General features: G+C 37.3%; 1 protein-coding gene across 1 annotated transcript in view; it reads left to right on the top strand.

Annotated features, from left to right (window-relative positions):
• Positions 1-16,968, top strand: part of TRIM24 (tripartite motif containing 24) — a 63,357-nt gene that overhangs the window by 24,803 nt on the left and 21,586 nt on the right. The window contains exons 2-7 of the mRNA XM_064456813.1: positions 816-934; positions 9,305-9,452; positions 11,730-11,862; positions 13,176-13,292; positions 14,429-14,543; positions 15,237-15,383. Coding sequence (XP_064312883.1) covers positions 816-934; positions 9,305-9,452; positions 11,730-11,862; positions 13,176-13,292; positions 14,429-14,543; positions 15,237-15,383 — 779 coding nt within the window. The remainder of the gene's footprint in view (positions 1-815; positions 935-9,304; positions 9,453-11,729; positions 11,863-13,175; positions 13,293-14,428; positions 14,544-15,236; positions 15,384-16,968) is intronic.

The raw sequence follows: 16,968 nt of genomic DNA, 5'->3' as shown, positions 1-16,968 counted from the left end.
CCTCAGTGCTAATAAGACATTCTGTCTTCTGCACCTAGGAAAGGTGTCTACTGTAAAATGTTTTTCCATTTCAGTTGTGTCTACTCACTGTCGAACCCCAAGTTTTCAGCTTGACTTTGTTGTTTTTATTCTCTTGAGAAAACTATTAATTGTTTAACCCTTTGAGTTGTTGGTTCTCAGCTCTTTCTTCAACCAGGAGTCTGTTATTGTCTTAGAATTGTTCCCAGCATGTCTTGCAGAGGAGGGAGACAACCTTGCTTATTTATTCCTATGTCTTTCTTGCTTGCTTTCCCTTGCTTAGTGTGAAGGTAGTCACAATATTAATGCAGGTCCTCTTTCTCTTTACAACTTGCCTCATTAATTTTGAATGTATTACATTTCAGTTTCTCTTACTACTTAGTTTGAAGTCAGTCATGTCACACTGCTGGCATGTACATAATAGCGCTCAATGTCACTAATTAATACTTCACACTAATAAATGTTTATTTGAATCCATTCTATAGCAATAAATTATCAGTGGGAATACATTCCCTTTAGAGAAAAATAATTAATTTTCTGTAAGATTAAGGCAAATTCTTCATAGGATTGAAACAAAAGGTGCTTGACCTTGGTTGAAAGAATGTGTCATCAGCAAATACAGGTAAAGGTTACTTCAGTGATAAATGAGAATTAGCTTCTTTTTACTCACCTTATTGACAGGAAAGTATTAAAACATCCTTTCAAAGTACTTATACTTACAAGCTGTCTTTGAAGTTGTTTGATATACCTTAAGTTGTGCAAGCATGATCAGATACCCTTTTTTTTTCCCCCCCCAGTTGGTGTTATCCGCTGTCCAATTTGTGGTCAGGAATGTGCAGAGAGACACATCATAGATAATTTTTTTGTGAAGGATACCACAGAAGTTCCCAGTAGCACAGTAGAGAAATCAAATCAGGTAAGTGTATTAACATGTAATCAAGTTAACACCTTGTAGATGTGTATGCATATCTTTGGCTTCTTGCTGTGTGGCCTTTTTGCCGTTCATATGCAGAAAAAGATGTCAAGTACTTAGCCATCACATCGGGTAGTTACTCTAGAAAATCTGGTAAAATCAATGAAAATGCATGTGAGGAAGGTGGTTGTCTTATTTTAAACCATTTTTAATTGTTGATACAAAATTTCATTGTGAGAACAAAAGATAAAAGTAAGGAATAGGCGTTAAAATGGGAATTTCTATACTTTGGACAGAGCACTTGAAGTGTTCCTTAAAGCAGAGACCCAAACCACACTATGTCAAGAGTTTGCAATGTAAAATGGAATCCTCTAGTTAAATCAACTTCATTGTTCTTATCTCAGCGCTGACAAAACATGGGACTAAACAGCTGCAGTGCAGTTACCAAGCAAGAGGCTCAAACTTCTAATTGGGGAGGATGGTTTGTTGTAGGGGCTTTTTGTTTGATTTTCCTATGTAGGCTGCCTCTTCTTCCATTTGCAATCAAATAATAGCCACCTCATAAAAACAAAACCTGCTTATCTGGAAGAATAGTAATACTGGGTTTTTTCCTCATGATGTTTTTTCAGGATGGCGTGGAAGCAGTACCAAATGAATAGTCACATCTGTGTAGGAGCAGAGTTTAGCAATCTCTGGTATCAAAATATTGCACGTCTTCATTTTTAGCTAGTGTGAGGGAATATCTCAAGTATCTCTTTACTCAAACTTTTTATTAAACTCCGGGCTGAATTATTTACAATAAGTTCCTCTTTATGTGTTGCACCATTCCTCATAGTAACAAAAAGGTTACTTTGTCAACATGGCTTGCATTTTAACTCATCCCCTAACATTTGGATGGTGGTCTCCTTTTATTTTGAAAATGCCTCTTTTTCGTTTTCCTGTTTTGGGGACCTGTATTCTTGGCTCTTGATGCATTTCTTTTGGGGGCAGCTTCTTAGAAGTCCTTTATTGTGTAGTCTGCTTGTTTCAAATCATAGCTGAAAATTGTGCTTACATATATGAATGGGTATGTCTCAGGAACACACGAAAGTACTCAGTCAGGTTTGTGATACCAGCTCACTGACTATTAAAAGCATAAGTGTTGTCATCGTCTCTGAGGAAGTGGAATTAACTTATGTCTCAAAAAACCATTAAACTGTGTTGAGCTTACTGTGATGAGCTTATAAGGAATTTTGCAACTGGATTTCTGAGAAATGATAGAGCTTGCCAGAAACTGAAATTCAGTTGGGAGTTTCTGGAAGTATGAGCAGTGTTATCTTAATGTAGGACAGTTTGAAGTTTGCTTTTTTGTGGGTTTTTTGTGTACATGGTTTTGTGTTTGGTTGGTTGTTTTCCCCCTGGGTGTTGCAGGAAGACATCTGAGTTTTGGAGATGGTTGTAAGATTTACACAAAGTCTTTCAATACTCTACCAGTGAGATGGAGAAAATTAATAGTCCCTGTCGCATTGAAAATTTGACCATATTTTTTTTAGTGACTTTAAAATTAGGAAGAGAAACAAGATAACAAATAACTTTGTTATGCAGAAGCAGTCTTGTTTTGTTTTTTTTTTGACCTTTGCCATAACCTCTGCTTAGTTACATAACAAGTCCTTTAAGATATTGCTTTGGGGAGTGGTGATAGAAGTAGAATTATTTTTCCTAGCTGTAGTGACAAAGTCACAGGGTGGTTTTTTGTCTTCTCCCTCCCCCTCCCCCCATTTTTTTTCTGCTTTCTGTGAAAGTTAAGTAATTGAAGGCCTTTGAGACTTGGATAAGGAATTGAAAATTCAAGAAGGGTTCTTTAAATACTTGAGGTTGGTCATAATCATGTAAAATTGGGTGTACTTCGATGGGTCAGAGGGTGTAAAAAGTTGGAGAATCCACCAATCTTGGTGATATTGGGTTAAGTCAGGTACTTCCTTGCAATTGAGGGAGATGTCTTTTTTGTTTACCTCTTGATCTTGACCTGCTGGAGAGAGATACAGAAAAAATCCACATATTTCAACAGCTGGTTTGGAATCATCCAGGTTTCAGGGAAGTTCTTCAAAGCATTTGTGTTTCCTTGGGTTCCCTTCTCAGACATCTATCTTACTTTTCCGTTCCATATTTGTTTCTCTCTCTAACAAAAACCATCAGGCTTGCTGTTCAGAAAGCATGTCTGTTCTTCCGCTAAGTACCCTGGCTGAACTCAGCATACTTTCTGCAGCAGTTGAAGGCAAACCAGCAGACTTTGCTGAACCAGCAGGGTAGTACATTCATGTGCTTTTCTGCTGACTTTTTTTTTTGGTAAAATAGAGCTAGATGTTTTGTTAGATGCCCGCTAAGTGAGTGTGTACCTTACCTCCTGGAAATAAATGATGTGCATATTTTGGTACAATAATGAAGCTATTTGGACATTCCTTTGTACTTTAGCATTGGAACCATTAAAAAAAAATAGCTACACCATTCTATAAAGCTGTCTGTTGAGGAACAGCAAAGTTAACTCAATGATAGTTAAAAGATCAGTGTCCTGTTGGGGAATATTATGATGCTTAAGGATGATACATACCTCCTTCTGTCTTGTTTTGCCTTTGAAGGAGCAAAAAGAAGAGAAAGAAGAATTGCCAGTAACAGGATAGGCAACAGATCAGAGGACTGTAAGTGGAAAAGATACTGTGACTTGCAGGAAATATTGGATCAGAGATCATACAAATTCTGTCAAAAACTTTGGCTATTTTATAGAAACCTTCTACTGAGATAGTCAGTTTGGCTTTGCTACTTTGGCAGCTTTAGCAGGTTGTTTAAGAAATTAGAATTAGAGGCAAGCCATGGGTTCTGTGGAAGTGATGTTGTTGCTTAGAACCACTGGTCCATATCTATGACTGGCCTGTATATGTGTGTTGTCAGGAAGGACTGGTTTATTTCAATTCAAGAGAGACTGCAAAAAAACACCCTTTCAAATTCAATGTTTGGTTATTTCAGATTTAAAATGGTAATAATGCTAAAATTGGTTTTAGCATATTGAATTAAAACTGTAGGATTGAATGGCATATCATGGAGCCTGGGATTGTGGGGTGAGAAAACTAACTGGAACTCATTCAAGTGCCAGCCTTCTGTCTAAAATCATGTTTACCTTATCTGAGCTTGATTTTGGCAGTTTAGTACCCTACTTACTTACATAGCTGTTCTTTCTAGCAATTACTACTGAAAACTTAAGGAGCAAAAAAAGTAAGCATAAAGGAAGAGTAAAACTACCTAGTGTATGTTCCACAAGGGCTTTCCTGGTTATCATTAAAGAGAACAGTAAGGATTTTGTGCTGGCTATTAGCATAGGAACCTTTTGTGGAAGAAAAGAGACTAACGGGAAATGCAGTTGTGATCTTCCTGAAAGTCGCCATTGTAGGTTGTGGGCAGCTAGGACATAAATACTTCAAAAGAGCAGATCCTTTATAATTTTTTTCCCCATTATGATTTATTGAAAGACTTGGCAAAATTATTGGATGCTGAAGAAAAGTTTGAAAATAAAAATTAATTATACTTGATTCATAAGAATGAGCGGAAAGCAGCTTCAAACCCAAGAAATGTTACTGAAGCAAATGCTAGATTTAAATAAGACTAAAGGGTAGATAAGTGAGGGAAATCTAGGAACTTAACAGAAGAAAATTGTTTAATGCGTGTGCAAAGCCATGGAAGTAAAAATGAGAAGTGTGGGATTGATGCAGAAGACAAGATCGTAGTGATAACACTGATGCTGCAGCATATTGAGCCTGTAGGGCGTTTTAGCCTAGGTTCTAATTCTCATAGCTTCTGTGCCCAAAAGAGAACCTGTGTAAAAATATTTTTGGTAGTAAGAATACTTTTTGTGTCTCTACCAGTTACTAACCTGAGAGATTTAAATCATAGAATCATAGGATCATAGAATCATTAAGGTTGGAAAAGACCTCCAGGATCATCAAGTCCAACGGTCAACCAATGTAATAGTAGGAATGAAGACTTTATGTGAGATATTGGGAATGTAGTAACAAAACAAGGCCCAAGTTCAGATCTGATACTAGACCTGGACACTAAGACAGCAAGTCTGATTGGCATAATAGAGCGATTAATGAGGACAATTGAGAACAAAAGGTTTCTCTAGTTTTGTATGGTACCAGAGTAGCCGCTATGTATTCTTCCAAAGAAGAACTAGTATGCTAAATAGCTTATCAAAGCTGTAGCCGTGGCCAGAATGTTTTTGAAAGCCACTGGTCTAGGGCAGTGGGTAATAGACTCAAGAAGAGTCACAATATAGTTTTGTTGTGCTTCAAAGAGAGGCAGCCATTGATGGGATGTTGGGGAAAGCAGGATATGTCGATCAGGGTTTATGCATTTTGAGGTATCAGCATGTGGTTCATATTTAGAGTTACACATAGGTGAGAATGCCCCAAAAGACAGTGCTCCCTTTGGTGATTTTTGTATGTGCCATGAGATCGATGTTTTTTGGATCCCATAGGGTAAACCACTGCATCCAATTTACACTGCTGAAGTTTGGAATAATAGTTCACTGAATATTCCTCTGGACTACTTTGCTGTCTTCCACTGAAACTTGGAAACCTTTGGTTGCTTATTTAATCTCTTTAATACTCAAAGTATATGTAACTGGAAGAGTGGTTAGTTACTACAGTAGCTGAGAAGACAGCTCTATTACCTCCACTCTTGCATGTAAATGTATTTTCAAGTAAATAAACAAGCTTTTACAACAGAAAAAGTAGTACTTACCTGCAATGTGCTGAGTAATTTCATCTTTCATTAAATTTGAATGAAGGCTGAATGAATACTTCCTGGGGTTATAAAAACTAAAACTAGTAACTGAATTAAATATAATTACAAGGAAAACTCAATTAAAAATAAATATCCGTCTAACCAGAATAAAGATTTACAGGTTAACTAAGGAGAGTTTTATTTGAAATCACTGAAGTACTGCTTGCATGAGTCACAAAAATAAGTGAAATAAGTTCTAGGTTTTGTAAGAGTATAGCAAACATCTGCAGTAATTGTACTTCCATGTACTTTAGCTATATGACTTATTCTAATAACGGGGGGTTCTAGCAAAATCCAAGCTATATCTGAAAATGCATATTTCAAATAAGAAGTGGGTAGAAGCAAATCTACATTCTACCTAGAAAGCATAACTATTTTGACAGTGTGAGTTATGTATATGAAAAATTTTAGAAATCTGTTTTCTGCTTGGTGGCTCTGAAGAGCGTAAAGCTCGTATATATAATTTTGTAGTACAAAGGAGGAGTTTTGGTTCACTTGGATTAATGGTTATTAATGGCTATTGAACCACAATCTTAGTCTCATTCCAACTATAGCAGGTCAAACCAGTTGAGAAAACCTAAAACGTATGGAAAAAAGAGAACTGACAAAGATCTTGGAATCTAGGAGGAATGAATAACTTCTGAAATCCTTTGAACTTACTTAAATGCCCTGGCACGTAGCAAGTTTATCTGCCTAAGTTTGATAAAGGTGACTGGGAAGGGTGTTGTGGATTTCTTGTTGTTTGTTTTTGGTTTGGTGTTTTTATTGTGTTTTTTTGTGTGTGTTTTTTTTTGGTTTTTTTTTGTTTTAAATTGAGTTCCTGCCTTTTTCTATTTTTTTGTCTTTGTTTTGCTTCTTTGACTTAAAGAATGCCTGAAACACTTTGTTGTTGCTTTTTCCTTTGCTTATTTTGTTTTCACTATTGAGTCTTTTACACTATAAAAATAAATATCCAATCTCTTATTCTTTGCTCTGGGTAGCCGGGAGCATAGCATGGTGATACCTCTTTGGCAGCAAGACTGATTAAAAAACTTCTTGCTCATCCTGCGGTAGTTCACTGCCCAGTCAGCAGTGCTGATGTGTCACTGATCCTTGGGCTACAATGATGTAATCAGTCCAGTTTTACACCACAGCCTTGCAGAGGGTTGTACTGGCACACCTGAGGAGGCAAAGGAGAAGGGAGGGAATTTCTTTCATGGGAATTCCTGCCAGAGAAAATGTAACAGTGAAGTAATGCCTCAGTGGTACTTGCTTGCTCTAAATATTTTTTTCAATAAGTTGTGCTGACTCCTTAAGAATATTTCTTTTTGTTTTGCAAAATGTCATTGAAATTGACATTAAGGGTTAAGAGCAAGTAAAAATTTTCAATGTCTTGATTACAACCGACTTCCTTTAACTGCTTTACTTACATTTTCTTGACTTTTTTAATGATGTCCTGACTTCAATATTTCTCCCTAGTCAAGTAGTTCAGATAAGACTAGAATTTTTATTGTTAAGAGAAGAAGGGGAAGAAAAAGAGAAACCAAGCAGAAGATTAAAAAAAGTGCAGATTTTTAAAAATAAAACTTTCAGGACTCCCTTTTGTAAAGAAACAGAAAAAGGGGCACAAGCCCATTTTTTTCTCCTTTGCAGGTCACCTTTCATGAAAAGGAACTGCTTCAAACTCCAAGTGACAACAAAGAGGGGTCAACAACCCTTGTGTTGTAACTTCATTTCTCAGAAGATAATATCTTCTTTAAGAGGCAACATGATTCAGAAGAATAAGCACAGCATTGGGAATCTGGAACTCCTATGTTCAAATTCTAGTTCTGTCAATAACTTGCTTAGTGGCCTAAGGCAAGTTTGTGCTGATTTTTCCTCTTTTTCTTGAAGGGGAAACTGGGACGTAGTTCTACATATATATGTTATCTATCTGCAGAGGATAGAAATATTTGCTTACTCTTTAACTTAGCCTATATTAATCTTGTGAGGGTGCAGAAGTTGGATTTTTTTAAATCACACTGAAAGCTAAACTAAAATCTAAAGTTTTCTCCTTGTTGCTCCTGCTACCAAAACTGTCAGTGGGATCTGTAGGATATAGCAATCTTCAGCTGAGGCTTTTGTTTGCAGCAGTGCTAACCATTGATAGAAATGGGTGGTAGTTACCGAAACAAATGTCTGCACAAGCATGTTCATTATTTTTACCACAAAAAAATCCCTTGCAGGTATGACTACAGAGGTATTGTAACGGAGGAGTTAAAAATGAAGTATTATTACAAACCTGTTGTTCAAATTGTGAGTCTAGGAATTTTTTCTGTGTATGTATTGACTCTGTGCAGAGAGGTTTTGGTCTGCTATTAGGTTGTTTTCCTTAATTAAATATTTTGTCTTTATCTCTTGGGTATAGTCCAAAAAGGCCCAGGAATTAACAGGCCACGGTCTGAAAATTATTATGCACAGGTTGCGAATCTGTTCTAGGGTCGCTTTACTGATAAGCTTAACTGGAATGCTGTCTGTAAGTGGTGATGCAGAGATTCTTGGGAACAACCCTGCTGTTCAGTGCTGTGTGTACTTCTTAAAACTCTTAAGCGCAGGTGAACAGAAACTAAAATTAAAGCTTCTGTGTGAACTGAGGGAGGCTTCTAAAATCAGAGCAGTGCTGATCGTGTTCTGTTTTTAATAAATAGAAGAGCATATTCTATACAGTAAACTTCATATGGCTTCAAAGTGTGCAGCGTCAGGCAGAAGGTAATGGTTTGACGTCTATCATGTCAGGTAAAGGTTTTAGAGTAACACTGATAAAATGACGACTTTCTTTGAAAAGTCACACTCCATTACTTCTGTGCAGTTATTTATAGCGTTCCTGTATGTTGTGGTTTAACCCCAGTTGGCAACTGAGCACCACATAGCTGCTTGTTCACCCTGCCCCCCTCTTCCGTGGGAGGGGGGAGAGAATTGAAAGGGCAAAAGTTTGAAAATCCGTGGGTTAAGATATGAGCAGTTTAATGATTGAAATAAAATAAAAATAATATTTTAAAAATTGTAATGAAAAGGTAAACAACAAAAAGAGACAGAAACAAAACCCAGGAAAACCAAGTGATGCATCCGCTCACCATATGCCAGCCGATGCCCCACCTGTCCCTGAGCAGGGATCGCTGCCCCCTGACCAACTCCCCCTGGTTTATCTACTGAGCATGATGTCATACGGTATGGAATATCCCATTGGCCAGTTTGGGTCAGCTGTCCTGGCTATGCTGCCTCTTAGCCTGTTGTGCACCTCCTCACTGGCAGAGCATGGGAAGCTGAAAAGTCCTTGACTTAGTATAAACACTGCTTAGCAACAACTAAAACATCAGTGTGTTATTATGTTCTCCTCATGCTAAATCCAAAACACAGCACTATACCAGCTGCTAGGAGGACAATTAACTCTATCCCAGCTGAAATCAGGACACTGTACCTTGGGCAGTTTTCCATTCTCATTTCACTGTTTTTGGAAAACTGTAAAAGTGCACTAATTGTATATGAACAATAGCTTGTATGTATATTCCACATTTAACAGCTACCTTTTCCTCATGTCAGGTCTGCACAAGCTGTGAAGACAATGCAGAAGCTCATGGTTTTTGTGTGGAATGTGTAGAATGGTTGTGCAAGACCTGCATCAGAGCTCACCAGAGGGTTAAATTCACAAAGGATCATACAGTAAGACAGAAAGAGGAAGTATCTCCAGGTAACACTCTTGATTTATAATTTTACAAAGAATGTGTGTCTGCAATGGAAAACCGTATTAGGCCACCACATTTCTTTTTAAAGAGATGCATTTCAAAGATTGTATTCTTTAATCATAGTAAATGTAAAAGGACAGATCCATAATAACCCTTTGGTGCATATGAATTAGTGGAACTGTGTTATTTTCCTGGTTGGTAATGAATATGTTTTAATAGTTTCCTGCCTCCCAGTCACTTATTTCAATTTCATTGCTGAAAGCTGCCATCTATGTGGATCTCTTAAATGATCCGGCTAAGAAAAGAGAAAACTTTATTTGAAGCATTAGATGCATTAAAATGTAGCTACTGAAAAGGGAGACTTTGTCATGGCTGAGGGTATGATAGCCGTTTTTCTGTCAGGTTTTTCTGTCAGATACGCTGCATAGAGGTAAGAAACCCTATGGATTAGTATTTCGTACAATTTTTATGCAAAGTGTTCTAAACCAATAAATACACATAGATTTTCTCTTTAACCCGGAATGATTGCAAATTATTGTCTGGACGTTAGAGATCAGCTGCAGAAAATACTTTATGCATTTGGCTCCTCTGTTTTTTCTAGAGGTCTACCAAATGATTTATATGAACTTCATATACTGCAGCTAAAGGAGCACTAATAGATCATTTTTTTTTCAGCACGCTGATAATAAAGCATGCTCTGTTAGCAATAAAGCATGCCACAATTCACGTTTTAGCTAAGTATATTTTAAGTTAGAAATGTTTTGCTTTAGAAATTAAAGGGAAGTATCTTATGAATTGGGTGTTTTTCCTCAGTAGGACCTATGATAATTGAGGTTGGAAGGCACCTCAAGAGATCATCTAGTCCAGCCTCCTGCTTAAAGTAGTCAGCTATGAGATCAGATCAAGTTGCTCACGTCTTTATCCATTTGGACCTTGAGGCCAATAATGATGGATGTGGTGTACAATACAGCCTGTCTGAGAAATCTTGATTATTCTAATGATAAAAAAGGTTGTACTTTTGTTCATTGAGAACCTCTTTTGTTTCAGTTTATGCCCATTGTCTTGTCTTTTAGTGACATTGTAGGACAATTATGAACATAGGAGGACGCTGACAAACATTCTACTGGTTCTAAGTCCATTGGACTTGTATGACTTATTTTTTAAATATATACATTATTTTGATTATTATATATTAAAAATATATGTATTATAATTATATGTTTAGATCATTCTACCATATCTAGCCCTGTGAATTTTATATATAATGTGGGATTTCACTTCTGTAATCTTTATTGCTCAAAGGGTAGCTTCCAGTATGATACTTTGGAGATGAACGCTGTATTCTGTATCCCACTTTTAGATGCAGTTAATCAAAAGTAAGTAGCGAGTGTACTTTCAGGAGAGGTCAAGAGTAGTAGGTAAAAGTGTCTGCATGTTAACCTGATTATGGCTTGGTGGTAGGAACGCTCTCTGTGCAAGTCTGCTGTTCAGTTTCAAAGAATTTTGACTGAAACAGATCTGAAAGTAACTTATTCCAGGTTTCATGAAAATAAGTAAATCAACGGGTATGGAAAAGAGACCTTATTGATCTGCACTAAAGGAATGGCTGCAGTGTGAAGCCAGTTTTCATTATAGGCCATATAATCCTCATGAACTTGGTGTCCAACCTAACTCATAAGAAATTAGGGTTTGTCAGTTAAATGGTGTAAAGAACAGATTTCATTTCTATCATCTGGTGGTGGTTCCTATGCCCTTTGGTATTTGCTCACTAGAAACTGAAGTGAGTCCTCTCACCCATTTAGAGTGGGGTCCTGAAGGGACATCAATAAATTCTGGTTATTATATTCTGTACGTTTTACGTTTTCGAATGCCTGTGTCTTTATATCCTCAAACCCCCTTTCACCCATTTGACTGACAAAGAAGACAGAGCAATGAATTAAGTCAGCAGTCTCCTCATTTCCATTTAAAAAAGGAACTTGCTGATTGTGCAATGTTGCAGTTGCAAAAGAAAGTACTGGCTACTCCTTTTGTAAATAGTTTTGTGGGGCCTTAATAAGTTTTGTTAAAATAGGCTCTAGACATTCCCCATGAGGGTGGGTGTTAGTTCCATGCTTGATCAAGAGTGAGACATTGCAGTTTGAGCTTACAGCTGTTATATTCTTGATTAGGTGGCCTGATACGCACTTCTAGCACCTCGGTGAGGAATATGATAAAAAAAAGACAGGAGAATGCAAATCTTTAATGATCTCAAGAGTCTGGACTGACATCTTTTTATTCAACAGAGGCAGTTGGTGTGACCAGTCAGCGACCGGTGTTTTGCCCTTACCACAAAAAGGAGCAGTTGAAGTTGTATTGTGAAACCTGTGACAAGTTGACCTGCCGAGACTGTCAGTTACTAGAACACAAAGAGCACAGGTATCGAGACAAAGTATATGTTTTACACTACTTACAGGAAGATGGCTCGAAGCTGATTGTAGCTCCAGATGTATGGAATATGGTCAGGTGGAAAAAGTGCAAAGTAAATTTTCTGCCCAGAAATTAAGCCCACAAATAAACAGAGATTGTATCCAAAAGAGTGTGGCTGATGAGTGTGTGGTAGTTTAGAATAAAACCTAGCTCTCCCAGCTTTTAATCTGGTGACATAAGCACAAGACCTTTCTCTACTGTCAAGTTATTTGCATAGAATTTGTTGCTATGCAGCTCTTCAGAGAGTCCTTAGAAAGCACAGGGGCTGTGTTATGCAACTGTACGCCTATGTGTAATTTCTCCATTTGTCCTTCAACAAGATGGTTATATAACAGAACATTACCCAACAATTTCAGAATGGAGCAAATGAGCATTTTTTTCTGTGAAGAGCCCTTTAAAACGAAGAGTAAACCTAAAGTTTGGCTATACTGTACTTCGAGAACACTATTTATAACATTCAAATCTTTGGTCATCTCTTACTGGCCACAGAAGCTGAAAAGCAGGATTATATAAAACTTCTGAGTACAAGACAATAATCTTGCTGGATAATGCATACAGTAATGGTTTGAGACAGATGTAGTTATAGATTAAATATTAATGTGCTCGCTATACCTGACACAGCCACCCAAAGAACTTGCTTGCCTGACCAGGTGAACATCAGTCAGTGGAGAAGCAGTGGCCACTGTTGCTCCTTGGAACAGGCTAAACCTTGCTCTTGCAGAGTTGCAATCTTCCATTTCAATTCTCCTTTTCGTAGGATTTATATCCCTTTCAGAATGTGCCATCTCTTTTTTTCCCTCAAATTGTTGATGATTTCAGTTCCTTGATTTAAAATGTTGCTGACTTCTACTGACTCAGCGATCTCTCTTCTTTCTTCTGTTTCTACATCCTTATCTTGCATGAAGTAACAGCTTCCAAGCACATTCACTTACAAAGTGATGGCTACAGCACGACATAAATTTTTCTTTTGCTAAAATTAGGCTATGGTCATGCAGTATCCCTTCATATTATGGAAGTTTTCTCATTTTTCATGTAATAATTCTCAAAACATAGAATAAAAATTACAGGAAATACACTATAAATTCAAGTATACTATAAATAAAATATATCAGCATTTGCTGACATAATTCCCTGACGACAGTTAAATTCTGAACTTGAGCAGCATCTTTCTTTAATTAAAGAAGCCTTTTGTAAGGCACTCTGCTTTTTAGCAAGTAATCACACCTTTTGCATGTATAAATACTCACTGTTACTTCCTACAGGTACCAGTTTATAGAAGAAGCTTTTCAAAACCAGAAAGTGATCATTGAGACACTAATAACCAAATTGATGGAGAAGACTAAGTATATAAAATATACTGGGAAGCAGATCCAAAGCAGGTATGTATCAGATTTTGAAGTTAAAAGCAACAGAGAGGGCAACTTTATATACACTGTAATTTCTTGAAATGTTCAGATTAGTACATTTTATACCTCTCTCCTTTTATCCTTCCAGAAAGAGAAATTCCAAAATCAGCACTTTTCCATAGTGACTGTTGTCTGTTTAATGTGTTTGGTTGTGTTAGGTAACTCTTCTGCTCAGCCTGCCAAATTAATGGGCAGCAATAGGTTGGGTGCAACAAAACTACTTATGCAATAAAGGCTGTAGAAGGCAGTCTTATTTTCTTAGTGTGGATCCCTCTTAGAAAGTGAAGGGTTATGACTCATGTTTTCATAATGCTTGTGACACATATTTGAAGATTTGTGTAATACTTTTATGCTTGGTGCTTTATTTGCTCAGTACTACAAATCTAGGAGAAAAATTAATCTGTAAAATGTGTGATGCAGTAGGCCTTTGTAACTGCTCCTTCATCAACCTTCAAAGGCGGTACCCAGGATGATTCAACGCAGTACAGGATGCTGAGTGCAATTTGAATTCTTCTTCTCTTTTTGTCTGTCTTTGAGGATGGTGGAGATGGAAAAAAACCAGCAGACACCTTTCTGTTGTTTTGCTGCATCCAAGTGGTTATTCTCCCTTGCAACGTAGCAGTAGTGGCTTTTACAATATAAGATGATGCTTTGCTGTTACAAGTTTGAGCACTATTGTTGAAATATCTAAATTAGAAAATCTATTCATTGTTTTTGTTTCTGGAGTGCCATTCTACCTCAGATGGAAATTAGACTTAAACAGTTTTGCCCTGGACTGTTCCAGAAATGTGCCAGATAATTAAAAATCAAGAATGTAAATTACAATGAGCATTTAATTTTTATCAGTGGCAGATGTCAGTAATTTTACAGACTTATGGCATTAAAATTTGCCACCAGTTAATTAATTTTTATCATAGGTCACTCATACTTGCACTTTCTATTTCTCCGAGCAATTTTCCTGACTAAGTATCTGATGGTATATATATTAATTGGTGCATATGACCAAGATATAGTGTAGTCTCAGCAACAGAGTGCGGGGGAGGGTATACTGTTTGGAGGGTGGGTTTGTGAGCTAAAGAACATGATTTTTCTATACTGTCTGCTTACAGAATTCTTGAAGTGAATCAGAATCAAAAGCAGGTGGAACAGGATATTAAAGTTGCCATATTTACACTGATGGTAGAAATAAACAAAAAGGGAAAAGCTCTGCTGCATCAGCTGGAGGTAATTTAATTTCTATCGTAAGAAATAAAAATGTCAGTCAATATTTTTTTGTGTGGACTCACACTAAAATAAAATCCATTTATAGCAGTAGCCCCCTGTGCCTGTCCTACCGCAATTCCAAAGCGGAGGGATGTCCCTTACAAGCTATTTGAGCAAGTGGGTTTTTCTGGGGGGTAGGGGAGGACGGTTTGGTCTTTGGGGAGTGGTGGTTGTTTTGTTTGTAATTATTATCTGTGTTCCCTTCTTAGTGAATCAGGGCTGTATCTGAGCCCCATTCCTTTCTCCATGCTTTTACATGTCATAATTCTGCATGTCATGCATGAAAAGACTTTCCATCAGAATTTTTCATAAATTCAGCAATCCAATAGCAAATCAAAAGAGATAATTGTCTAGAGTGGATACCTGGAAAAATATTACCTCCAATTAAGTTTTAAAAAGTGTGTGTGTGTACAGAGGCACACATAAATATGAAAATGTGTCATAAGAGAAAATGGGAATCTGCACAGAAAGACCTGATATCTTGAATGAATGTATACTGACTTTTCTGTTTGATAGCTGCAGTCAGGGGGCAGGAAGAGCTGCTTTAGAAGAGCTAAGTGAAACTACTTGATCATTGTGAATTACAAATATGAAAGCTAATGCCTGTTAACTGTAAATTGAACCCTTTGGCTGAAATTGCTTTTCTACTTCCAGACTCTGGCAAAAGAGCATCGGATGAAACTTCTGCAGCAACAACAGGAAGTGGCAGGTCTCTCTAAGCAGCTGGAACATGTAATGAATTTTTCCAAATGGGCAGTTTCCAGTGGGAGCAGCACAGCACTACTGTACAGCAAACGCTTGGTAAGGTTAGGAAGATAGCTCTCTCCGTTTCCTTAGAGACTATAATTAAGGCAGATACGCACACACACACACGCTTGTCAGTAATACTAGGGGGTTAGACTTTTTAATGACTTTCTACTAACTGGAATACTTGTATGTGATTTTTAATGTTTTTTTCTTAGACATAAATACAGAATGCTTCTAATAATTCACCTCTCTGGTCATGATTCTGTTCTGATACACTACCGTGGAACTGTAGATCTGCAGAAGAAGGAACAACTCCTTTTCTTTGGAATGGAAACCAACCATAAAGCCACGAAACACTGGGAAAATTGTTGTGTGTCCAACATCATAATTTATGTTCTTTTCAGTACTTGTTGCAGCACCTGAGTTCAGAGAAAGATGGTATTGGTATATTGTAGAGTCTGACATCCAGCATTTTAATGCAAAAATTAATGTATTGCTTTGTTCTGTCAGACTCCTCTTCCATTGTCTTCAAAAATTGCTAAAAATGAAGCTGAGGCTTTTGCTTGTCCATGCAAACAGTTATGAAGCTAAACATTTTAATGCTATGATGGCACTTAAGATCTGAGTGCATGTCATCTCACTAAGCTGACTGCTCATGATGAACAGAAATCCTAAAAAACTTGACATTAAAAATACAAAGAAAAAGCTGACCATGATTTGTCCAGAGATTACTAGATTGTACGAGCTTGATGACAGAAATCTGTGACAATGTTGAGGAAATATGCTAGATCCTTTTTTCTTCAATTCCTGTAACTGGATCACAAAGTTTTTTCTTTATTTTCCCATGGCTTAGTTGAGAACCTACGGCGGGGGGGGGGGGGGGGTTACAGAAGCTTTTTGTTTGTTTTGGGTTTGTTGTTTTTTGGTGATGGGTTGGGTTTTGGGGTTTTTTTTGTTACCCATTAAAATGCTGCAGGTTATAGCAGATAGTGGAATATTACTGGGTTTTATTAACTTACTTCAAGTAGTTAAATTTATTTGGCCTGGCTTCTACTGCCTCAGCAAGTAATATTTTTTAATTGAATAGAGAAAAAGGGCACCAAACTGTGTCATGTCGTATATAAGTGTTAGTGTTGCTACAAAAACTTCTGCTGTATGAGTAAGAAAACAAGTTATGTTGCAGGTGTGTTAATCTTATAAAGATTATGCAGTTGAAGAAAAAGACCATTTAGGCCATAAAGCCTCAGTAAATGAGAAATATTTTTCAGAAGAACAGATGAGCTTTAGGCTCCTGATTTCTTGCTGAAAGTTGGTGTTATTTGGGAGTTGAGTAGCTAACCTGCCTGTGGACATCTGGAAAATCTGTTCCTGAGCAGTAGTGCATGGAGGAGCGTGTGAGACTTCTGCTCCAGCATATCCAACCACTTGAAACTAGGAGGGAGGAATGCCTAGCAGAGTTAAATGCAGAGTTACAGCTAGGGGGCAATGTCTGTACTTCAGGGAAATCATGCAGGAAGACATCAGTTTCCCATCCTGGCCCTCTTGCATGAATAGCCACCGCTACCGCTATTACTGACAGGAGGTAACTAGTCTAGTCATGAGTTTATCTAGAATATATGTGTGTGCACAATAGAAGGAA

Source organism: Phalacrocorax carbo, chromosome 1 (assembly GCF_963921805.1).
Source record: "Phalacrocorax carbo chromosome 1, bPhaCar2.1, whole genome shotgun sequence".
Classification (NCBI taxonomy): domain Eukaryota; kingdom Metazoa; phylum Chordata; class Aves; order Suliformes; family Phalacrocoracidae; genus Phalacrocorax; species Phalacrocorax carbo.
The sequence above is the reverse complement of the archived record's forward strand: the minus strand, read 5'-3'. Positions and strand labels throughout refer to the sequence as shown.